The sequence below is a fragment of the Nelumbo nucifera genome, chromosome 1, assembly GCF_055504915.1.
Source record: "Nelumbo nucifera cultivar China Antique chromosome 1, China Antique-T2T, whole genome shotgun sequence".
NCBI classification, from domain to species: Eukaryota; Viridiplantae; Streptophyta; class Magnoliopsida; order Proteales; family Nelumbonaceae; genus Nelumbo; species Nelumbo nucifera.
This window is the reverse complement of record NC_142649.1, coordinates 96,093,078-96,119,425: the sequence shown is the minus strand read 5'-3', so window position 1 is coordinate 96,119,425 and position 26,348 is coordinate 96,093,078. Positions and strand designations below refer to the sequence as shown.

The window sequence follows — 26,348 nt, the reverse complement described above, 5'->3', positions numbered from 1 at the left end:
GGACCTTGGAGATTGATGGGCAAAATTGGAAAGTTACACCTGACCCCTACACTCGATTATGATACTGCATTAGGTGTCGGATTGGGCTGTCTTTGATATGCTAATCAGTGAGATCCTTAGCGGGGTCAAAACCTGGGTATGTTGGGACAGTTCGAGAATTCATCTGAGTGGGTGATCATAGTGATAGGATCAGCTACTTTGTCGGACAAAGGTAATGATCAGGGATGCACTCTCTCTGATGGAAACCAAGACTACCAATAGCTGATTTCAATCATTGAGATTTGTTTTGCAAAATATATTTTATATGAGATATAAAAGTATATATATATTATGGTTTCCAAACGTTTGCAAAATGTTTTAATTCCCGGGATCCATGTGAGTAGAGAGTGCAACACTGTTCCTTGCAATCGAGGGAGAGGTCCTCTCTTGTCGGGCAGTGTTTGATCGTTATGGGCTGAGAGGTTAAGTGTAAGACCATTGAAGGTAATAATTGATGGGCAGTGTTTGGGTCCCACGCCGTACAAGGAAGCCCAACTGGGCAACAGTTTGGAAGGTTAAGTGAGCACATAACTTATTGGGCCTAAAGTCCATTTCGGACTAGGCTGATTTGATCAGTTAAAATAATGGGCGAATTCTGGGATTGGATTAGCAGATAGGATAGGGTCTTAACCCTATCCACTCAGAGAGTCCAGATCTAAATATGATTCAGATCTGAAAACCTCCTAATGAGATTAGGAGAAGACTGATCTAATCTGCAGATAAGATAAGGGTTTACCCTTATCACTTAAAGGGAATTCTAATCCAAATATGATTTGGATCAGCAACTCCTAATGGGATTAGGAGTTGATCCCTTTAAAGTTATAAAAGGAGGAGGGGGCGGCAACCTTTAGAAGATATACATTCACATCCTCTTCAGAGCTGAAATCATAAAAGAGAGAATTGAGCACATCTGTGAAAATTCTCTCTTGCCGCCTCCTTCCTGCTGCCGCCAGACCTGCCAGTTTGATCTCCAGTTCAGTGGGAGAAATCAAGATTGAATCTTGATATCAGTTCCTTGTGAAGGGACTTATAGGAAGCTGTGCTCACGTGCCGTCCTACTAATTCTTGTGAAGGATTAGGTGCTTGGGAAGAACACTGCTGACTCTGCTCCATCCTGCACTGCGCCATCTTTAGTGGGAGCAGTCTTTGGATCCTTCCTTGGGTGTGAACACCTTTGTTGGGAGATATTATTTCTCCGTATCAGATATATCCCTCTCCTACTGCTTTTGTTCAGATCTGGTTCAGTTCTTGGTTCAAGATTGATCCTTGAAAAATATGATTTTTCTAAAATAGAGAAACTTTTGAAAATTTTGAGAGAAATTTTTGAAATTCGCCCATTCTATTCCACAAGATTCGGGCGTCCATGCAATGGATATCTCATCCCTTCAATGAACCATGTCCTTGTCATTGAGATGGTAGGGAAATCTCAGAGATGAACATAGATAATAGACCATTCTATGTAAGATAGCATGAATCTATTTTAGGTCGTGGACTAATATTTGTTGTCTTTTATTAGAAATGGCACACGAACAATTTGCCAAATTGTTGGATGATAACAAACTTAAGGGATCCAACTATGCTAACTGGTACCATAACCTTAATCTGGTTTTGACGTCCAAGAAATTGGACAGGGTTGCCAAGAACCCTGCTCCGGAACATCTAGGTGATAGGGCTTTTGAAGCACGTAGGAGGGAATATCAGGAACATGAAAAGAAAAATTCTCTTGCTCGATGTTATGTTATAGCATCTCTAGATAATGCTATCCAGAGGCAATTCGATAAGATCGAAATCTGCAAGGACATTCTGTACAGTCTAAAGACTATATACGAGGAGCATAATCGTTTTGCTCGTCAAAAGGTCCTCAAGTTGTTGATGACCACCAGGATGACCGAGAGCCAACAAGTCCATGACCACACCATGCAAATGATGGGGTACGTTAACGAACTGGAGGCTCTTGGATCCCATCTAGACGAGGACACCAAAACTGATGCCATGCTAAACTCTCTGCCTCCCTCATTCAATCAGTTTGTCATGAACTATAATATGAACAAGCTAAAAGTTAGCCTTTAGGAACTCAACAATATGTTGTAGAGGGATGAAGAACTGATTAAGAAGGATAAGCCGGTATCCATGCCTGTGGAAGGTGGCAAATCTGGAAAGAGAAAGAGGAAGGGCAAGAAGAGGCCTCAGAAGAAAGCAGTTAAGTCAAAAAGGTAGAAGAAAGATAAGACATCTAATGAGTGTCACTTCTGCAAACAAACTAGACACTAGAACATGAATTATCCTCAGTATCTAGAATCGAAGAACAAAGAAGGTAATTTTGAATCTCTTGTCATAGAGACCAACAGTTGCAGCTACAACTATAGGAACTGTAGACTTAATTTTCAGACAAGGAATTGTAACACTTAAAGATTGTCTTTATGTATCGTTACTAAGAAGAAATTTGATTTCAGTTTCAAATTTGTGCAATGATGGTTATTCTATTTTATTTAGTGATACGATTACTATTAAATTGAATAACAAATTCCTTACTCATGGAGAACTTGAGAATGGTCTTATATCCTCCGTTCGGAGAGGATAATTAAGACTCTATTAGATATGATCTGATCACTCCTCGTACATTCAGAACTACCTATATCCTTTTGGATATAAGCATTGGAAACTACTATATACGTGCTAAATCGGGTTTTAACCAAATCTGTTCCTAAGACTCCTTATGAGTTATGGACCGGAAAGAAACCAAGTGTGAGACACATGAAGATTTGGGGTTGTTCGACACATGTTAAAAGAACAAGTGCAAACAAATTGGAATCCAAGACCAGTCGTTGCCTATTTGTAGGCTACCCCAAAAGCTCTATAGGATACCTCTTCTATGACCCAAGAGAGCAAAAAGTGTTTTGTAGTCGAAATGCTTAATTCATGGAAGAAGATTACATCTTAAACGATCATCGTCAGGAAATTGTTCTTGATGAGGAGAACTTACGAGTAGTGGGAGATGTCCCACAAGTTCCAAATAATACCCAACGTAGAAGATCTACCTAGGTTTCTAGACCTCTAGTTCGTTATAGTTATGATCAAGAAAATTACTTGATGGAAGCCACGATCAATGAAGAAGATCCCATGACTTATAAAGAAGCTATGTTGGACATAGATTCCTTGAAGTGGGTAGATGCCATGAAAGTCGAGATGGACTCAATGAAAACCAATAGAGTCTGGACTCTTGTAGACCCACCCCCTGGGGTGAAAGTAATTGGTTGCAAATGGATATACATGAGGAAGAAGGGCCCTGATGGAAAGGTTGAGACCTATAAAGCTCATCTTGTAGCGAAAGGTACACTTAGAAAGGGGGAATCGATTATGAGGGAATCGCTAGTGGCCATGCTTAAATCCATATGGATCATGCTGGCTGTAGTAACACACTATAACTATGAGATTTGACATATGGATGTCAAAATCGTGTTCTTGAATGGAGATCTTACTGAAGATATCTATATGTAGCAGCCGTAAGGCTTTATTGCATCTGGTCAGGAACACATGGTGTGCAAACTTAACAGATCCATTTATGAACTTAAGCAAGCTTCAAGAAGTTGGAACATCTGATTTGACTCTATGGTCAAACAGTTTGACTTTGAGCGGAATCCGGATGAACCCTGTGTTTATAAGAAATCAATGGGAGATAAGGTTACGTTCCTAGTTCTGTATGTAGAAGACATTCTGTTCATTGGAAATGATGTAGGAATGTCGACTACAGTGAAGGTATGGTTTTCACAATAATTCTCTATGAAAGATCTTGAAGAAGCCTTCTACATCTTGAGACTTCGACTTTATAGAGATAGATCGAAGAGGATAATAGGGTTATCCCAATCTACTTACATTGACAAGATTGTCAATAGATACAACATGGAGAACTATAAGAAGGGATTTGTCCTTTTCAAACACGGAGTCACTCTCTCCAAGGGTATGTCTTCCAAGACCCCTGAGGAGATTGAGGGCATGGGAGAGGTTCCCTATGCCTCAGCCATAGGGAGCATCATGTATGTCATATTGTGCACTCGGCCAGACATTGCTCAGATAGTGAGTGTAGTAAGTAGATACCAGTCAAACCCAAGACAGGAGCATTGCTTAGGTAGGGACGTGAGCCACTTACTTAATGGGCCTAAAGCCCAAGATTAATTAGATTAATCAAGTGGTCACATGACAACTTTCGCAGTCATGTGACATGGGTGAATATGGTTTTGGATATGGGTTTGGATCAATAATTGGGATAAGAGGATAAGTCGTATCCACTTAAAAAGTCCAAATCCAATTAAAGATTTGGATTAAACTCCTAATTGGATTAGGAGTGTTGATCCTTAAGGCTTATAAGAGGAGGAGGGTGAACTGCTCCAATTCAACTCATCTACTATTAGTTCTCTACTTCTGCTCTTGCCGCCCAAAACCCTAGTTCATTCTCCATCTTGTGACTGATCTTGATCAGTCTTGGTTTCTGATTTTTGCAAGAAAAATCAGATTCAATTCGTGCTCACCTCCCTTGCTTGATCCAAGCTGTTGGATTACAGTTCTTGCTGAAGGACTGTGTTGCTGAACCGGCTTCAACCTAAGCTACGCCATCTTCAGTGGAAGCTGGTTTTGGTACCCTCTTTGGGCGTGAACTACCACTTTGGGAGCAACATTTGCAGATTCCATATCAGGTATATTTCTCCCTTTCTTTTGGTTTCAGATCTGGTTGGTTCAATGCAAGAACGATCATTGAAAAATGTAGTTTCTCTAAAACTGGTAATACGATTTTGGGAAGGGTAAAAGAAGGTTTTTAAAATTTTGCCCAACCATCTAACATGGTTTGGCCATCCATATGATGGATTTCCCCTTCCTTCATGGCAATGGCTTCTTCCTTTTATTTTTCTCTTTTCCATATGATCATTAAGCATATTCTAGTGGTAGGTCTATGGCTCATGAATGGCAAATAGGTTGTCTTATCCGAATGGAGGGTTGAGTTCAATCCTATCACTATAAAGCTCAAGGAGGTTGATTTATGGATAAGGCTACCAGGTCTCCCCTGGATTGCTGGTTTAGGGATGATATTGAGATCATACTCCGTGATGTAGGCATTGTCATCAAATTGGACCTCAACATTGAGTGTATGTTCCAAATTATGTATCCTCGCATATGTGTTAGAGTCAACCTAACGGACCCTTATTGCAAATCCCTCTCGTATCTACAAATCAAGAGCACACCATTAAAGTTTGTTATGAAAATATTTTTAATTTATGTATGAATTGTGGGAGACGTGGTCATAAAACCAATATATGCCCATCATCAAAAAACCTTAGAGGAAGAAGAGTGGGTCATAGTTCACCAACAATAAAACAACAAGTTTAAGAGGAATACAACTAGTTCTTAGTGTGTTGGCTAAAAGAAGCTAAATGAGAAAGGATGGACCAATAAACAGAATAACTGGTCCCAAGCTAGGAACCAAAGGAAGGAATGAGCAAAAGGTATCATCAAAACTAGATACATTAATGTAGGACACATGACCATTGAACCTTACAAACCTCAGATGGCTAGGAAGGTGTGGATATCGAAGGATGGATTAAGTAAGATACAAAGAAATGATGAAAAGGCAATTAATGAGGACAACCCTTTAAATAAAATCAAATGTAGAAAAAACATTGTGAACTTTAGTGAGGGAAATAAAAAAAAAAAAAAGAGAATGAGGACTTGGGGGGGGGATGCGACAACATGGACAAGGAGGTGGAAGGAGAAAATGATATGGAAGAAAATAGAGTTCAAGGTCCAACTCTTGATGAGTGGGAGCTCTGGAAAGCTCATGGCCAACTCAAAGAAATGGAGTCACTACCTATTTTTTTAGAGGAAATGGGCTATCATTTTTAGATTTGGAAATCGATTTACTTTCTTTGATAGTGACTTCGTTCTTTGCCAGGAAAGGCACATAACCGAGAGATTTTGGATCCTAAGGTTTGAGAGAGGGAATGTGTTAGGCACCCCTCTCTCTAAGCTACTTTAGAAGTCCAATACAAGAGTTGTTCAGGCTCAATTTCTTACGGAAAACAATAATGAAAATCACTACTTAAAGCTACAAAAATCAAGTAAAAACACACCTGATTTTACCCAAAATTGATTTGATGTGATGTTATCGGATCTTAGTTACTGATTTCTCTATGACCCTCGCCTCTCTACCTCTTTTTCTCAATCTAGATGAAACCAGGAATGCATATTTCCCATGGTTTTTGGACCTCAAGCAACCCAAAACTAAATTGAAAACAGAGATCTAAGAATTCAAACATAGAAGAAAACAATTAAATGAGAGACTTACCTCTCGTGTACAACCTTGACGGGAGTTTTCCAGTAGTGGGAACAAGTTTAAAGAAGCTTGAATTGGATAATGGGATAGATGGTGCACTTTTTGGTTTTAAATCTTGCAACTGAAAATAGAGGGGTGGATTTGAAGTTTAAGCTTTGAATACTTTTGGGATTTCAAGTGATTGAGGGCATCTTGGAGGTTAAGAAAATGCTCTTTTAGGTCTTTCTCCCCTTTTAGATCTCTCCTCTCTTTCTAGATTTTTTCCCCAAAGTTCTCCCCCCTCCAGCTTTCTCCTCCGACTCGAGGTGGGTTTTTATTTATAGAGAAAAAAGTTCTGAAATTTGTCCAATTAGAGAGCTTGGACTTGAAGACAATTTCACAAAAAAGGATAAAGATTTTACAAAGGAAATGGTGTTTATTCGAGTTTTCTTCTTTGGTGTTTCTTCGATTTGGGGGTGGTTTTCATGGGTTTTGTGCATCTAATGGGAGCTTGGTGCGTTCTTGTCTTGGCAATCTCGTATTTAGGGCTGTTAGTGCCAAAAAATATAAATTTGATGAATTCTTAAATATGGTTTTGTCTTTTCATAGTTTTAAATGGGGGTATCATTGGGTTTTTGGGCTTTTTGAATCTATTAGGTTCAATTTCATTGGTCTAAGTGTTTGAGCATGTCAAGAATTGATCTAACATCATGCATCACCCTTTTGAAGTTTTAGATTGGGACAGATGAGGTGGCAATTTAATTTGACACATCGAAATAGTATTTTCCTAGTTTAACGGTTAAATGGGAAAATCAGGTCGTGAAATTTGACATATTGTGGTTTTTGGATCTCTAAACACAATGGTGAGGTCTGATTGGGCAAGTAGGGTCGAGATGATGAAGATCTATGGCTGACAAGTTTAGATCAATAAGATTTATTGAAATAGAATATTTATTTGATGAAGGGTCAAAAGGGAGAATCTTGGGATGAAATTTGGTGGGTCGGCACTTTTGAATGCCCTAAATCTGATGGGAGTGATGGGTTTTCGATCAAAGGTGTTGATTGATAGATTTAGTTTGGGTCAAGGTTTATTAGTTAGTGAGATGACTCGGAATGGAATCTCGCATTTTTAATGGTCAAATGGAGGAGTTTGGTTGTGAATTTTTTTGGGTTTCCAAACACAACTATGAGATCTGATTGGTCAAATGAATTTGGGATGATGAATGACTAGATCTAATCGATGAGATTTGTTGAAATAAGATTTAGGCTTGACGATTGGTCAAATGAATTTGAGATGATGAATGATTAGATCTAATTGATGAAATTTGTTGAAATAAGATCTAGGCTTGATGGCAGGTCAAATGAGGGAATTTTGTGAGGAAATTTGGTGAATAGGCACGAATTAAGGTGAGGATTCAAGTGGATGATTCTAATATGAGAAAGAAATGGTTAATTTAGGTTTTCTAATTCTAGTTGTATAGGATCGTTAAAATGAAATCTTGACACTTTTGAGATTGATCGTTGTAGACTTGCAATGTGATTGTATCCTAGTGATTTTGTGTTGGATAAGGGGTATTAGAAAGGAAGTTAGCATGACGAATGGTGAATGTGTGACTAATTTATAATTTTCTATGTTTGTATGCCATATTTGATTGGAAGTCGATGTGAAATATTGCCCTCCTCCTCCAGATTAATAACAATGTAAAATATTGTCATAAACCATCCTGATTTGAGGCTATGTAGTGTTTGATCCCACCTTGGAGGAAGTTCTTAACAAGGCATGGATACTAAGTTCAGTGGTTCTAAAAAAAGAAATTTACTTGTTCAAGATATGAAATTTGGTTATATTTTTAAAAAGAAAGAAGATATTTTGTATCAGTTAGGAGATGTCCAAAAGAAGATAATTAGTGAGCCCACAAATAATGCTATAATCAATTTGGAATGTGCTCTCCACTTGACTCCATTCTCATTCGTGAGGAGGTTTACTAGTCTCAAAAGTCAAGAGTTGACCGAATTAAATTGGGGGATAAGAACAATCATACAATTGCAATAATTACGTAAAATAGGAATATAATCTCTGGAATCAAGAATGAGGCGGGATCATGGGTTAAGAATCAAAAAGAAATTGCTGAATTCCTAACTAACAACTTTGAGGGCAGGTTCATGTATGAAGGTTCGGAGGGTGTGATGAATTTATTATGGATATTAATTCTTGCATATCAAATGACCTGAATAAATCCATTATTGGCGAGGTAATTGATGAAGAAATCTGCTCTACCCTTCTCTCAAGGAATGATCTAAACTCCCCAGGTCTAGATGGACTTAATGTATTATTCTCTACAAAATTTTGGCTCATTATTGGCAACTCTATTTGTAATATTGTTAAAGCATTTTTCCACTAGGATAAGCAAAATGTTGAACAAGACTTTCATTACCCTCATTCCCAAAAATTCCAATCTATGCAATGTTATATATAAAATAATTTAAAAAATTCTTGTTAATAGAATTAAACCATTTCTAGAGGGTATCACATCTCTATTTCAAAGTGCCTTCGTGCTTAACAGAAAAATTGCTGATAACATCTTAATTGCCCATGAAATGGTATTATGGCTTGCAAAATTGATATGGAAAAGGCATACGATAAACTAGAATGGAATTTCATAGAGAAGGTCCTTCAAAGATTTGGATTCCACAACAAGTGGATCAACTGGATTATGGAATGCACCAAATCTGTCTCCTACCAAATCTTAATTAATCGGGTCCCTTCAAGGTAGATAACTCTGTCCTGTGGTATCAGACAAGGTGATTCTCTCTCGCTATATATCTCTATTCTCTATGTTGAGACTCTCACCAAGAACCTCATAAGAGAGGCCTTCTCTCCCAATTTTACAATTGGATGCAAGGCTTCTAGGTATGGCCCAGCCATCCCAATTTTACAATTCGTCGATGATTGCCTCAAATTTACAAAAACATCTATTTTGGCTTGCCTTAAAATTAAGGATATTTTGACAATGTTTGCTCGAGCCTCTGATCAAACCCCAAATTTTGCAAAATCTACCATTATGTTCTCAAAGAATATTCATCACAAATTGCAATAGGTGTTTATCAAAAATTCTTAACATCCCCTCGTAGTCATGAAATAACTCGTATTTGGGTTCCCCTTTCTTTAATAGAAAGCTCAACAAAGAGACTTTTAATTTTCTGAAAGAGAGGATTGACAATAGGTTAGTGGGGTGGAAAAAGAATCCGCTTTCTCTTGTTAGAAAGCTTACCCTTATTAAGTCTTCCACCAATGTGATGCCTTAATACATAGTGAGATCTTTTAAAGTCCTTATGGGAGTGCTTGATGACATTAACAGGAAGCAAAGAGACTTCCTTTAGTCTAAAGGGGGTGTGATGAAACCCATCCATCTAGTAAACTAGAATCGCTTTTGTACTTACAAACGATGGGGTGGTCTTTGTCTAAAAAGTTTGGTGTGAGTTATTGAAGCTTGTATCGCAAAATTTGGTTAGAAAATCCTTAATGAGAAGGAAATCTTTGGGTTCAAGTGGTTACTAACAGGTATTTAAGAAGAGATAAATTCTTGGGTGTGGAGGGGAACCCTTTCCACTAGAGAATTGTTAGAGAAAGGCACTGGCTGGGTCATTGGATATGGTAACTCTACAAAGTTTTGGATTGTTAGGTGGGTTGATGAGGTCCCATTATACAAGTCAGTAAACACAGATCAGGTTGTTAATTTGGATATGCATGTTGAAGCTATTTATCATGAGAGGAGAGTTTGGAAAGAATCTTTATTTAGAAGCCCAGTACCACCCTTTGCTTAGGAAAAGATTAGATCCATTTTCATCTTGGCTATGCCTTGTGAGGATAAAATTATCTGGAAACCCAACCCAAGTGGCAATTTCTCCATTAGGTCGGCCTATAATGAAGCCATCTTGATGTGTGAAGCTAATCCTAGCCCTTCAAATGATGTAGCTAAAGTCTGGAGTTTGAAAACCCCTCCCAAATACAAGGCTTTTATGTTTTTTGCTCCTAGTAACAAGCTTCCTACCAAAAGAATGCTAATTTCTAGTGGTTTGGATATTGGCGATGCTTGTAGTATTTGTGGAGAGGGAAGAAGATATTGACCACATATTTGTGAACTACTCCCTTGGTAGATAAATTTCGTTAGTAACCCATGACTCATTTGACTTACTTCATGGTCTAGAAGGGTCAATTCTGGATTGGTGGAAACATCTTCTAAGACCTAATAAAACAACAAGTTTAAGAGGAATACAACTAGTTCTTAGTGTGTTGGCTAAAAGAAGCTAAATGAGAAAGGATGGACCAATAAACAGAATAACTGGTCCCAAGCTAGGAACCAAAGGAAGGAATGAGCAAAAGGTATCATCAAAACTAGATACATTAATGTAGGACACATGACCATTGAACCTTACAAACCTCAGATGGCTAGGAAGGTGTGGATATCGAAGGATGGATTAAGTAAGATACAAAGAAATGATGAAAAGGCAATTAATGAGGACAACCCTTTAAATAAAATCAAATGTAGAAAAAACATTGTGAACTTTAGTGAGGGAAATAAAAAAAAAAAAAAGAGAATGAGGACTTGGGGGGGGGATGCGACAACATGGACAAGGAGGTGGAAGGAGAAAATGATATGGAAGAAAATAGAGTTCAAGGTCCAACTCTTGATGAGTGGGAGCTCTGGAAAGCTCATGGCCAACTCAAAGAAATGGAGTCACTACCTATTTTTTTAGAGGAAATGGGCTATCATTTTTAGATTTGGAAATCGATTTACTTTCTTTGATAGTGACTTCGTTCTTTGCCAGGAAAGGCACATAACCGAGAGATTTTGGATCCTAAGGTTTGAGAGAGGGAATGTGTTAGGCACCCCTCTCTCTAAGCTACTTTAGAAGTCCAATACAAGAGTTGTTCAGGCTCAATTTCTTACGGAAAACAATAATGAAAATCACTACTTAAAGCTACAAAAATCAAGTAAAAACACACCTGATTTTACCCAAAATTGATTTGATGTGATGTTATCGGATCTTAGTTACTGATTTCTCTATGACCCTCGCCTCTCTACCTCTTTTTCTCAATCTAGATGAAACCAGGAATGCATATTTCCCATGGTTTTTGGACCTCAAGCAACCCAAAACTAAATTGAAAACAGAGATCTAAGAATTCAAACATAGAAGAAAACAATTAAATGAGAGACTTACCTCTCGTGTACAACCTTGACGGGAGTTTTCCAGTAGTGGGAACAAGTTTAAAGAAGCTTGAATTGGATAATGGGATAGATGGTGCACTTTTTGGTTTTAAATCTTGCAACTGAAAATAGAGGGGTGGATTTGAAGTTTAAGCTTTGAATACTTTTGGGATTTCAAGTGATTGAGGGCATCTTGGAGGTTAAGAAAATGCTCTTTTAGGTCTTTCTCCCCTTTTAGATCTCTCCTCTCTTTCTAGATTTTTTCCCCAAAGTTCTCCCCCCTCCAGCTTTCTCCTCCGACTCGAGGTGGGTTTTTATTTATAGAGAAAAAAGTTCTGAAATTTGTCCAATTAGAGAGCTTGGACTTGAAGACAATTTCACAAAAAAGGATAAAGATTTTACAAAGGAAATGGTGTTTATTCGAGTTTTCTTCTTTGGTGTTTCTTCGATTTGGGGGTGGTTTTCATGGGTTTTGTGCATCTAATGGGAGCTTGGTGCGTTCTTGTCTTGGCAATCTCGTATTTAGGGCTGTTAGTGCCAAAAAATATAAATTTGATGAATTCTTAAATATGGTTTTGTCTTTTCATAGTTTTAAATGGGGGTATCATTGGGTTTTTGGGCTTTTTGAATCTATTAGGTTCAATTTCATTGGTCTAAGTGTTTGAGCATGTCAAGAATTGATCTAACATCATGCATCACCCTTTTGAAGTTTTAGATTGGGACAGATGAGGTGGCAATTTAATTTGACACATCGAAATAGTATTTTCCTAGTTTAACGGTTAAATGGGAAAATCAGGTCGTGAAATTTGACATATTGTGGTTTTTGGATCTCTAAACACAATGGTGAGGTCTGATTGGGCAAGTAGGGTCGAGATGATGAAGATCTATGGCTGACAAGTTTAGATCAATAAGATTTATTGAAATAGAATATTTATTTGATGAAGGGTCAAAAGGGAGAATCTTGGGATGAAATTTGGTGGGTCGGCACTTTTGAATGCCCTAAATCTGATGGGAGTGATGGGTTTTCGATCAAAGGTGTTGATTGATAGATTTAGTTTGGGTCAAGGTTTATTAGTTAGTGAGATGACTCGGAATGGAATCTCGCATTTTTAATGGTCAAATGGAGGAGTTTGGTTGTGAATTTTTTTGGGTTTCCAAACACAACTATGAGATCTGATTGGTCAAATGAATTTGGGATGATGAATGACTAGATCTAATCGATGAGATTTGTTGAAATAAGATTTAGGCTTGACGATTGGTCAAATGAATTTGAGATGATGAATGATTAGATCTAATTGATGAAATTTGTTGAAATAAGATCTAGGCTTGATGGCAGGTCAAATGAGGGAATTTTGTGAGGAAATTTGGTGAATAGGCACGAATTAAGGTGAGGATTCAAGTGGATGATTCTAATATGAGAAAGAAATGGTTAATTTAGGTTTTCTAATTCTAGTTGTATAGGATCGTTAAAATGAAATCTTGACACTTTTGAGATTGATCGTTGTAGACTTGCAATGTGATTGTATCCTAGTGATTTTGTGTTGGATAAGGGGTATTAGAAAGGAAGTTAGCATGACGAATGGTGAATGTGTGACTAATTTATAATTTTCTATGTTTGTATGCCATATTTGATTGGAAGTCAATGTGAAATATTGCCCTCCTCCTCCAGATTAATAACAATGTAAAATATTGTCATAAACCATCCTGATTTGAGGCTATGTAGTGTTTGATCCCACCTTGGAGGAAGTTCTTAACAAGGCATGGATACTAAGTTCAGTGGTTCTAAAAAAAGAAATTTACTTGTTCAAGATATGAAATTTGGTTATATTTTTAAAAAGAAAGAAGATATTTTGTATCAGTTAGGAGATGTCCAAAAGAAGATAATTAGTGAGCCCACAAATAATGCTATAATCAATTTGGAATGTGCTCTCCACTTGACTCCATTCTCATTCGTGAGGAGGTTTACTAGTCTCAAAAGTCAAGAGTTGACCGAATTAAATTGGGGGATAAGAACAATCATACAATTGCAATAATTACGTAAAATAGGAATATAATCTCTGGAATCAAGAATGAGGCGGGATCATGGGTTAAGAATCAAAAAGAAATTGCTGAATTCCTAACTAACAACTTTGAGGGCAGGTTCATGTATGAAGGTTCGGAGGGTGTGATGAATTTATTATGGATATTAATTCTTGCATATCAAATGACCTGAATAAATCCATTATTGGCGAGGTAATTGATGAAGAAATCTGCTCTACCCTTCTCTCAAGGAATGATCTAAACTCCCCAGGTCTAGATGGACTTAATGTATTATTCTCTACAAAATTTTGGCTCATTATTGGCAACTCTATTTGTAATATTGTTAAAGCATTTTTCCACTAGGATAAGCAAAATGTTGAACAAGACTTTCATTACCCTCATTCCCAAAAATTCCAATCTATGCAATGTTATATATAAAATAATTTAAAAAATTCTTGTTAATAGAATTAAACCATTTCTAGAGGGTATCACATCTCTATTTCAAAGTGCCTTCGTGCTTAACAGAAAAATTGCTGATAACATCTTAATTGCCCATGAAATGGTATTATGGCTTGCAAAATTGATATGGAAAAGGCATACGATAAACTAGAATGGAATTTCATAGAGAAGGTCCTTCAAAGATTTGGATTCCACAACAAGTGGATCAACTGGATTATGGAATGCACCAAATCTGTCTCCTACCAAATCTTAATTAATCGGGTCCCTTCAAGGTAGATAACTCTGTCCTGTGGTATCAGACAAGGTGATTCTCTCTCGCTATATATCTCTATTCTCTATGTTGAGACTCTCACCAAGAACCTCATAAGAGAGGCCTTCTCTCCCAATTTTACAATTGGATGCAAGGCTTCTAGGTATGGCCCAGCCATCCCAATTTTACAATTCGTCGATGATTGCCTCAAATTTACAAAAACATCTATTTTGGCTTGCCTTAAAATTAAGGATATTTTGACAATGTTTGCTCGAGCCTCTGATCAAACCCCAAATTTTGCAAAATCTACCATTATGTTCTCAAAGAATATTCATCACAAATTGCAATAGGTGTTTATCAAAAATTCTTAACATCCCCTCGTAGTCATGAAATAACTCGTATTTGGGTTCCCCTTTCTTTAATAGAAAGCTCAACAAAGAGACTTTTAATTTTCTGAAAGAGAGGATTGACAATAGGTTAGTGGGGTGGAAAAAGAATCCGCTTTCTCTTGTTAGAAAGCTTACCCTTATTAAGTCTTCCACCAATGTGATGCCTTAATACATAGTGAGATCTTTTAAAGTCCTTATGGGAGTGCTTGATGACATTAACAGGAAGCAAAGAGACTTCCTTTAGTCTAAAGGGGGTGTGATGAAACCCATCCATCTAGTAAACTAGAATCGCTTTTGTACTTACAAACGATGGGGTGGTCTTTGTCTAAAAAGTTTGGTGTGAGTTATTGAAGCTTGTATCGCAAAATTTGGTTAGAAAATCCTTAATGAGAAGGAAATCTTTGGGTTCAAGTGGTTACTAACAGGTATTTAAGAAGAGATAAATTCTTGGGTGTGGAGGGGAACCCTTTCCACTAGAGAATTGTTAGAGAAAGGCACTGGCTGGGTCATTGGATATGGTAACTCTACAAAGTTTTGGATTGTTAGGTGGGTTGATGAGGTCCCATTATACAAGTCAGTAAACACAGATCAGGTTGTTAATTTGGATATGCATGTTGAAGCTATTTATCATGAGAGGAGAGTTTGGAAAGAATCTTTATTTAGAAGCCCAGTACCACCCTTTGCTTAGGAAAAGATTAGATCCATTTTCATCTTGGCTATGCCTTGTGAGGATAAAATTATCTGGAAACCCAACCCAAGTGGCAATTTCTCCATTAGGTCGGCCTATAATGAAGCCATCTTGATGTGTGAAGCTAATCCTAGCCCTTCAAATGATGTAGCTAAAGTCTGGAGTTTGAAAACCCCTCCCAAATACAAGGCTTTTATGTTTTTTGCTCCTAGTAACAAGCTTCCTACCAAAAGAATGCTAATTTCTAGTGGTTTGGATATTGGCGATGCTTGTAGTATTTGTGGAGAGGGAAGAAGATATTGACCACATATTTGTGAACTACTCCCTTGGTAGATAAATTTCGTTAGTAACCCATGACTCATTTGACTTACTTCATGGTCTAGAAGGGTCAATTCTGGATTGGTGGAAACATCTTCTAAGACCTAATAAAGGATCATTCCTAGATCCAGACATTAAAGAAAATTTCCCTTTTCTTCTTTGGCACCTATGGAAAATTTGCAATGATAAAATTTTCAACAATAATTCTATTTTGCTTCCCATTATCCTCGAAAATGCTTGAAATTCTTTTTTGGAAGCTAGGTCCCACACCAATGATTATGGAAGAAACAAAGAGAAATCTTGGACTGCAAAGCCTATGTTTAGATACTATAAAATTAACTTTGATGCCTCCTCAATTAATGTCCCCTGCTCTATTTCTTGTGTGGTTAGGGACCATTTAGGCTGAATTTTGGATTTAAACGCTTATAGTATTGGTCCACTACCATTAACTTAGTGGAAGCTCGGGCTTCTTCCTGTGAAGCCCAAAATATTGCCCTCAATTTCATCAATAGACACATCACAATTGAAGGTGACTCAAAGCTTGTCATCAGATGTCTTAACAAGAGTTTGGAGCCCCCGTGGAGACTGAAGCCGATCATTGAAGACTGCAGGATGCTATGTGCAAATATGGAAGGCGAGGTGGAGTATCGTCATACCTATCATGAACCCAACAAAGCAACAGACTGGCTAGCCAACTTTATTCATTCAAGCAATGTAAACATGGCAAATATTCCAAATTCTTTATCTAACATTAGTTGTTAGGATTTATGGGGACGTGCTTCCGCCATTCTGTTCAGTCCCTCTTCTGTTGTGTCAAAAACAAAAAATAAATAATAAAAGATATAACAAATCAAAACTAGAAAAAACAAAAGAAACTTAAGAAGAATAACGAGGGTGATAACCTTTGTTTATTCTAGATGATCTAAAAACTCTTGGTTGAATTGTCTTTTGGACCTTCTTGGACTAAGAGTTATTTCTTTCTCTTGTTTTCCACTATTTACCCAATCTTGATTTGACTCATTCTTCTCTCTATGGATTTTTTGACCGGGTTCTCCTCAATGAGATCTCCTTTCATAGCAGGAATGGATACATGCTAAGAATTTTGTGCATGTCTTAATTCAGGAACACCCTGAGCTCTATATTGAAGAGCTCGACTAAAAACAAATTGTAGTTATCATTGATTCCAATTTTTTTATCATCTTGGCTCCATTGATTCACCACAGACCTAGGATTTGGCCTCTAATCACCATACTTTTCAGATGCCTCTTGCAAACATTTTTTTTTTTTTCCATTGGAGCATTCTTTGACTCTAGGGAAAATTTTGGTTGGGTGTTGCTACCTTCAAGTGCTTATTTTGTCACCTCTTGCATTTTAGTATTATCTTGTTTCTGATACTTTCTTTTATTTGATCATTCTGCTCCTTCTCTCTATCCATATCGACATTTTGTTGAACACCACTTGTACTATCCTCTAATTCAGTCATACGTTGTTCCCTATTATCATCTGGATCTTGAGGGGAAGTCAGAATAGAATTTATCAAGGACCGTAATAGAATTAGCACCCGGGGGAACGCCCTTACTAGTTTTTTGATAAACTTACTTCTACTTGCAATCCAATAAATTGTGCTAATGCTTGAAACAAAAAGAAAAGTATCAGGGGAGATTTACTATATGATTCTTTGCAAGAAATCCTTTTTCCCCATGCCAATCCAAACCCTAAACGGTTGCTCCTTCAAAATATCCAACTCAACACAAACCCTAACAGTCGTCGTTGGCATCAGCTTTGAGGTTGCAGTATCAGCTTTTAGGACTTTATCAACAAATTGAGGTTGCATTATCCTGGGCTTCTGAAACCCTAATTTTTTTTCTCTTCTCAACTTCAAAGTTCAGACCACCAACACCATCACCTTACATGCATATAGTTGGGATTAGGCATGGATGATGATGATTTTTCACTCGTACCTCAAACACAAATTAATACACAAATCTGTTTAAATGTCAATTGGCATGATCTATAGGAGCTTTAAAGTACCACTTATAAGAGAGTAATAAATGATTTCATTTATCGCATGGCATAATGAAAAATGCATGAATTTACTTTCTAGTGGCTTTTATCCATCATATTTAGTTTTGTTGTATTAGCAATGACTTTGATCCATCATATTTAGTTAGATCATAACAATAGTTTGTTCAAGAATATTAGTTATACTTGTGATTGGATGTTAAATCATATTTCAAACATTCTTAACTTCTACATCTCCAAGAATTGGCTCTTTCTCTAAGGCCCTTTTTGTTTAGCTATAAGGCCCTATTCGTTTTTCGGTAAGGCTCTGTTTGATTTGTGAGATGGGGATGAGAAAAAAGGGAATATTCCAAAAATATTCATTTTTCTCTTATTTGTTTTGAGGGAAATAGAGAGAAGGCATGAGAAAAAAATGACGAGACCCCAAAATCATGGAATCGGGGTCACACACCAAAACAGTGTGGCCCCGATGGAAAAACTCAAGAAACCACTGTTTTCTTCATTCGCGGGATGGAACCTCTTCTTCAATTGTACTAAGTTGATGAGCCAGCGACCATAAATGGCAGAGGATCCAGCAATGACGACGAACGACAGACGAACCAACGACGATGAACAATGCCTTCCCCGTTCTAGAAACCACTATTTTCTTCACCATATACTGGCAAGGAACCACTGTTCATTGCCTCCTCCGTTCGAACAAAGGAGGTGTCGGTGGCAAGAGAATCAGCACGGAAGGGTAGCAGCGATCTGCTACCCTGTTCTCTATCTCTCCCTCCATCTTCCTCCATCACTTCCACCTTCAAATAGTGCCTTCCCTGTTCTCTATCTCTCTCTCCATCTTCCTCTTCTCTCTTCTCCCTCACCTTCTTCTTCTTCCTATTCTTTCTGTCTTCCTTGCTTCTTCATCTTACATGAATCTGATGAAGAACCAAGTCATGACAGTGATTTTCCTCTTATTTTCCCATATATAAAACCAAACAATGGAAAGTTAAATTTTTACACTTTCCCCCATCCCACCCAAATCTTCCCACAAACCAAATGGAGCTTAAGTTACTTACCCAAGTAAATGCAGTTACCTGGGTAAGTTTTTTTCCTGGGAAACACTTACCCGGGTAAGTGCACTTACCCATGTTCTTTTATTTCTCATGTAAATAAGGCAATAACCATTTTAGTCATAAAAATCCATCATAAATCTGAAAAAAGAATATGAGATTCTTGTTCAATGGGAACCAAAATCCCATTGACTAACTTTTCCCCCTCTCAAAATCTGAAAAAAGAATGCCCCCCAAGTGTTTTTTTTGGGGGGGAATTTGACCAACTTTCCTATATTGACTTTTCGGTAAGTGTGGGTTCCATGATAAGAAAACTTTCCTTCTAGGTGAGTATGTTACTTACCAAGGGAGGGGGAAAATTCATAAAAGTTGGGGGTTCATTAGTAAATTTTCTCACTTGGCCAAATAACTTTTCTTGGCAAAAGAACATGGGAAATACTTTCTCGGATAAACCCAAATAAGCAACTTACCAGCAAATGAATAAGGCTTAAGTTGTTATAGGATTCAATGCAAGAGAACCTCAATCACTTGTTCCTTTCGTGATTCGTGTTTGGAATGTATGGCCTTAAATAACTCACTTGTAGTAGGAGCACTTTATAATTGGTTAAAAGATAATTTATAGCTCCTATGAACAAAACAATTTATTGTTATGCTCTTTGCTTTATCTAGCTCACATTTTCGAAAACAATCACATAAACATAAATTAGTTTCTATTGCTCTTTATACAACCAAGCTATAAAGGTCAGTTTGCATTTAGAGTGGCGAGGCATGTGCGAACTATCGAATGGCTTCTGACTCATGATGAATGGATTAAACTCCAGTGATGAAGCTACCGAAGGATGCCCTGGAGTGGCTGCAATGGATGATGACAAGGTGGATATATACAAGGCTTTCATGTTGGCATTACAAGTAATTCCCATTCTTGGGGAAATTGTCATTCTAGGGTTCCCCTTAAAAATGGGATTCCCATTCTAAAGTCTCACAAGAAATAAAGAACTCATGATAAAAAAACCCCAAACTTTAATATTAATAAATAATAAATTATTGTTAAATTAATAATAAGACAATAATAGAAAGCAAATATATTATTAAATAATAATAATAATTAAGTACAAATTGAATAGAATGTTAATATAATATAACTAAAATAATAATAAAATACTAATATATTAATAAAATATCATAAATTAATGATAAATACTAAGATAATAATTATTAAATACTTATAAAATAATAATAAAAGTAGTAATAAAATAATAATTATATATTCATAAAATATTAATAAAGTAATAACAAATTAAGAAATAAACTAATACAAGGTTGAAAATTTTTAGTTGATTCCAGTTTCAATTCCAAATAAGCCAAACAGCAACAATCAGAATCCAATTCTAATTCGGATCCTATCTATAAACCAAAGAGACCCTAATTGTCTCCTCTCTCTCTCTCTCCACCCTTTTCAAGAATCAATCGTGATTCGTGGTCGTCATCTTCCCTAAATGGAGCTTAGAGATTGAAACGGGTTCCCTGGTGCTGTGTTCACTAGTGCAGTTGGTCAACAGAAACAGTGGAATCAGTCCCCGACAGCTTCAGAAGACAGGAATGTACGATCACCCTGATGGGAGTTCTATAATAAAGAATTCACATCACATTCTTGGGAGATATTCGCAATACAAGATGGGGATGTGCTGTGAGGCACTGTAGGGCGCAAGGTCAAAATGTACTGTGGGGGCATGGTGGGGCGCTGCGAACTCTTCTATAAATACACACCCACACCCTATGACATATTGTCCGTACCAACTCAGCTACCATGCCATTCCGGTTCCGAATATGCACAACAAAATGGGATAAAGTTATGCTGATACAGCGGCAAAACCCAGGGTTCATTGGCCCAAAGCCCGTGGCATTGCCCATTGTAACTATTGAATTGAACCACAGCCAATTCCTTTGCCATGACCCATGAGATGACGATTTTGTACTTCCCACTCTTATACCATTCTATCAGCTTATCCACCCCAAAATAAGAGACCGAATTAGGCCCCCACAACGTCCCACAGGAGTTTACATCTGCACCCCACGAGGGCGCACCCCACAATGTCCCACAGCTTGTATTGGGAACATGATGACGTTGTGGGGCATAGATCTGAATTCGTCTCATTGCACATTTTTGCCGTGTATTGGGAACATCTCCCATTGATGACATTATCATTCCTAATATTATCATTGGGAGATGCTCCCAATACAGGGTAGGAATGTGCCGTGAGACACGTTGTGAGGCAGTTTTCTGAGGGTTGATCCATCCCAATCTGGGGGGGGGGGGTCTTCTCTCCGAATTCGGATCTTCTGATCACAACATATTGCTGCATGTTCATCCAACTGCACATCTGATGCATCAGTAATATTTTACATCAAGATATTCTCAAAGTGCGGCCGAATAAGTGTGACCAGCAATGTATTGTGATCAACAGATCCAGAGTTGTTCTCTCCACCCTTGTGGCGAATTATGTGACCCAGGAAAAGTTATACTTAGGAACAAGGATCTGATGCAAATACAAGTTTGTAAATCTGACTACATAATCAATGACAAGCATGCGAGCTAAGCTAAATAACCAATCACGAAAGTGTAGAACCTGGTGATGTTTGGCATTGATGATGATTATTCCTTACCGATTTTTTAAAAAATTAGTGATTTTTTTTTTTAAATTAGTGTTTTTTAAAAAATCTATAAATTTTGTTATTTGGTATCATTTCTGTCATGTAAGCCAACTTTTAAATCTGCATTTCTAAATTCTTAAGGGTCAATTATTTTTGTATTAGAGTGGATGCCATGCCATCTTAAAAGAATCATCGGAATCAGCTAGAAATAAGGAAATCACAAAAAAAGGGTACTCGCTGAAAAAGGATGATTTCAAGAATTGATTTTTGGCCAATTTCCTGAAAATCATCAAAATTGGTAAATCAAACAGAAATTTCAACGCTGATATGGCTCCGACATGGCAGTGGTTTTCACATCACCCCCTATATATGTATTTTTCTTTGATTCTAGTATGTTTACAGTGCGATGAATCTAACAATTGCATAAATTTGCTGTTTACAAAAAGTATTTCTCCATTCCATCATTGAGTGTGACCACATTGTCCCTAAAAATCATATTCCATCCGAATAAGATTGTAAATGGATCGAATTCAACTATATTGCATCCACGTCCAATTATGAAACCTCTAAATCTATACCGATCTTATTGTATAAAAAATGATCAAAAAACTAAAAGAAAGTTTTAAAAAAGAAAAATTGGATCCTGTGTGATGTGATGGATTCTGGTCATGTATCATTTTGTTTTGGCTAAGTACTCCGTCATCTCGTCTGCTCCCAAGTGGCCAATGACTTGGGGGCTGAAGTGGAGATTCCTGCATAGCACAATCCAACTGCTCTTGAGCTGAAAGTGATCTGACTACCAGCAACGACGGGAACTGAACCGGCTACTCCCTGCTGGTGATGATCTGCTCATCTTTGTAGGCAGCGGGAGCTGAGGGACCTGCACGAAGTGAATCAGAGAACCCGGGGGTGTTTACCCGGCGAGGTCACTCTGATGGCTAAGTCAGTACTTAGTAGCGAGCTGAAAATGATATTAGAGAATGGGAGAGATAGAGAGCAAGGGTTACCATCCTTCCTCTCGCCCCTAAGGGGTGAGGCCTTTATATACTCGAGTCCTCATGGGTTTGGTGGAGCAGTTCCTGGATTCCCGTTGTGATGGGACCTGTTTTTGTGTTAGGTGGGGATAAAGCCACCAACCAGTAAGGTGGCCCATTTCCGCCTAAATTGGGGAGTGGGTGAGCTAATATAGCTGTTACAAATCATAATCCCGTAAAAAGTGGGGTACGGTGGTGAGCTCCCCGGGGTTGTCACATAGTGGTCGGCCTGACTAGGAGGCGAGCTGCCTAGTGGCAAGCTGCCTGTGGGTGCTGCATGGTGGCGAACTGCCTAGTGGCAAGCTGCTTGTGCAGTGCCGAGTTATCTAAATTGCTAGGCTATAAGAGGGTAGGCTGCCTGTGGCGTGTTGCACGATGGCGAGCTGCCTGTGGGTGCTGCATGGTGGCGAACTGCCTAATAGCGAGCTGCCTAATAGCGAGCTGCCTAGTGGCAAGCTGCCTAGTGGCAAGCTGCCTATGGCGAGTTGCCTTGTGGCGGGCTGCCCATGGCGAGCTGCCTTGTGGTGGGCTACCCGTGGCGAGCTGCCTGTGGCGAACTGCCTTAGGCGAGCTCGAGCGGTCTAGCTGACAAGAGGTTGTACTTATTTGGCATGAGGCGCCAGGTGTCATAATGTCATTGGAGGGCCAAATCCGCCCTCATCATTTGCCCCCCACTCCCGAGCTGAAAGTAACTCGGCGAAGGGAGTAGGTTTCCCCTTTAGGCCCGTAATTCGATGAGCTCATAGGCGCTGATTCAATTTCTTAGGCTCTGGGAGCTGCTTGGAAGCAAGTTGCCCGTGAGGCGCCAAGGTCTCTGCCATTTCGGTACTTTAGCCCTTAGGCTCTGGGAGCGACTTGTAGTCCACTCTCCTGGATGTTGCCCATGCCGAAGAGGCGACTGGGTCTTATGCAGTATTGTGGCCCTTAGGCTTTAAGGAGCGACTCGTAGTCCACTCCTGAACTTTGCCCATGCCGAAGAGGCGAATGGGTCTTTTGCAGTAGTGTGGCCCTTAGGCTTCGGGGAGCGACTTGTAGTCCACTCTTGAACTTTGGCCATGCCGAAGAGGCGAATGGGTCTTATGGAAGTGCCGAGGTCAATTGTTAGCTTGGCCTTTGGTCTTTTGGGGGTGAGGAAGTCTTTTATCAGTTTGTTAGTTTACGCCTGGGCCAGACCGTCAGGTCGACGCCCGAGTTAGGTCGCGCCAGGTCGGTGCGTGTGCCAGGCTGCCAGGCCGCCAGGCTGTGTGCAGGCCATGCCAGGCTGTCGGGTGGGCGCCTTAGAGCTACTTAGTCTGTTAGCTCCGTGCATAGTCTTTGAGTTCATAAAAAATGGAAACTATAAAGCGAGAGCTTCAGTTTCTAAAGAGTGAGGACTTAGCTTTCTGGGAGAAGAGGACTTAGCTTTTTGTAGGATGAGAACTCAGCTCTTTGTAGGATGAGAACATAGCTTTTCGTAGCGTGTTCCCACAGATGGCGCCAATTGATGTGACGCAATCTGGCTACTCCTAGCTGGAGGTGATTTGGCTTCCAGTAGACGGCGGAGTTGGCTGATCTGCATAGAGAGAATCGGAGAACCCGGGGGTGCTTACCCGGTGAGGTAATTCCGATGCTTAAGTCAGCACTTAGTAGCGAGCTGAAAATGATATTAGAGAATGGGAGAGCAAGAGAGCAGAGATTACGCGTACCTTTGCCCCTGGAGGGTTGGAGTCTTTATATATTGGAGTCCTCGCCGGTTTTTCGGAGTGGTTCCGGGATTACAGCTATGATGAGGCCCATTTCTATATTAACAGGAGATAACGCTACTAGCTGATAAGGCTTATCACTGCTGCCCGAATCGGTCGGGGGAGATAAGGCCAGCTGTTACGAGGCGTAATCCCGTAAAGCATGGAATCTAATGGCGAGATCTTCGGGGTTGTCATGGAGAGGTCGCTCAATATTACCGGAGCTAGTGCCCTTAGAATCCGACCTGGTATGAATGCCGAAGTGCCTTGTAACCGAGGTGAACCTGATGCAACCGTGTTCCGAAGTGAACTTGCTTCGAGGTGGACTTGCCCCGAGGTGATTCGATTATTCGAGCTCGGTTCGTCGCAGTCTTGGTACATCGGGATGAGCTGTCGTCTTGTCAGTTAGGTTGTGTCCACGTGTCCCCCTATTACTAGTTTGGGCCAAATCACCCAACATCAATTGCCCCTCACTCCATGGGCCAGGGTTCCTTATCTGGTGCGGGGAGTTTATGATGAGCCAAGTGGCTTTGGTCCGAGGATCGGGCTGCTAGTAAGATGAATCGTGGGTCAGATTTTGTTCGGCCACTCGGCTCAACCAGGAAAACTCAGGTTGCGTCTGGTTTATGTGTGGACGTTACGCAATTTATAAACTCCGAGGACGTCAAAAAATGCGCTAAACCAATTTTATCCTCGAGGATCGCACAACTAGTTTTCCTAGGAGCCGTTGGATTGGTTCGATCTCGACCATTGGTTCTCGAACATAGCGGCTATAAATAGGGGGGTCCGCGACTTATTCTTCTAGCAACAAATTCAGTGATTGAGCTCTCCCGAGGTCGCGTCGGAGTCTGCCAGCTCGGTCTTCTTTCTATTTTCCACTTTGTTCTTCTCTTCGGTGAGTCCCCATTCCTTAGCTTTTTCCTGCTTTCCGATTATGTCGAGTTCTAGCATAGATAGGCTTGTAGATAGTGTTAGTGAGGTGGTGCGCGTTGTTGTTCCTGTCAGGGAAGTCAGCTCGCGGCAGGGTGCCTCCCTTCTCCGGTCTTTAGAGGGAACCTCTAACCCTGAAGTTGAGCCATCTCGTCTCGGGGAGACCGAAGCTCAGGAAGAGGGTCCATCCTCCAGATCGGGGGCCCCAACTTCTTCCTGAGGTCAGGATCCCGATGACTTCGGGCCTTCTAAACTGTCTTCAGACAAACTGTTGTACTTAGTGTCCCACTATCGTCTCCCTGATAGCTTAGTCTTTAGCATACCCTTAGGTCGGTACCCTTGGGCTCATGATCACAATGAGCTTGCTATTTTTGAGGAGCAGCTCGCGGCAGGGCTGCACTTCCCACTTCATCCTTTTCTGACAGAAATAATTAAGTTTTACAACATCACCATTGACCAGCTTCATCCAAAATCTATTCGGAATATTATTGGCACTATTTCTCTGTTCCACTCCTACGGTCGACCTCTAACTCTTGATGTCTTCAGCTCGATCTATGCGATCAAGTGAAACTAGGCCTGTCTGTGTGGGGACGTCAGATAGAGCTACTATATCTCTCCCAGGCCCAGATTCAAAATCTTGCACAGTTGTCTGAACAATGTTCTAGCTTGGAAAAGGCGATACTTCATCGCTCGTAACCTGGAAGGGTGGTCTTTCCCAACCCACTGGAAGGTGGCTACTCAGGACCCCGGGGTGAGCTTGGACGGAGAGACCAGGGTGGTGATCAACTCATGGAGGGACCTCGGGCGTGAAATGAAAAACGTTTTGGCCGAGGACGCGCTGGTGCGAGCTGGTTTGAGCCCTCCCGGTAGGTTTCCTTTTGAATATTTGCTTAAAATACCCTTTTAAGTTTTTTTTTTTACTAACTGTTTCTTTTTTGTAGTTACAATGCCAGAGGTTGATGCGGAGAGCCTCCTGAGGAGCTCCCGGAATGGGGAAGAAGCGGAAGGCCACGAAGAGGCCTCACCGGGAAGCCGGGCCTTCAAACTCTAGACCAACCGAGGTCCTGACAGTGGAGCCGATCTCCACCGAACCTCCCAGGGAGGAGGCCTGAGCTGCACACCCCGAGGAGGTCGTAGAGGAGGGCCGCGAGGAGGAAGCTCATCCTCAGGAACCAGAGGATGTATTAGCTTTGGAGGAGCCCGTTGCCAAGCCAGAGAGCGCCCCCACGAGCGAAGGAGAAAGCATCACGAACCACGTGCTCGC

The 26,348-nt window shown here is 39.7% G+C and overlaps 1 protein-coding gene across 1 annotated transcript; it reads left to right on the top strand.

Annotated features, from left to right (window-relative positions):
• Positions 1-1,557: 1,557 nt before the first annotated feature.
• Positions 1,558-26,135, top strand: LOC148803583 (uncharacterized). The gene is made up of 4 exons (XM_088896881.1): positions 1,558-1,702; positions 1,784-1,970; positions 3,776-3,795; positions 26,026-26,135. The coding sequence occupies exons 1-4, from the start codon at positions 1,558-1,560 to the stop codon at positions 26,133-26,135; spliced, it is 462 nt and encodes a 153-aa protein (XP_088753007.1).
• The last annotated feature ends 213 nt before the right edge of the window (positions 26,136-26,348 follow it).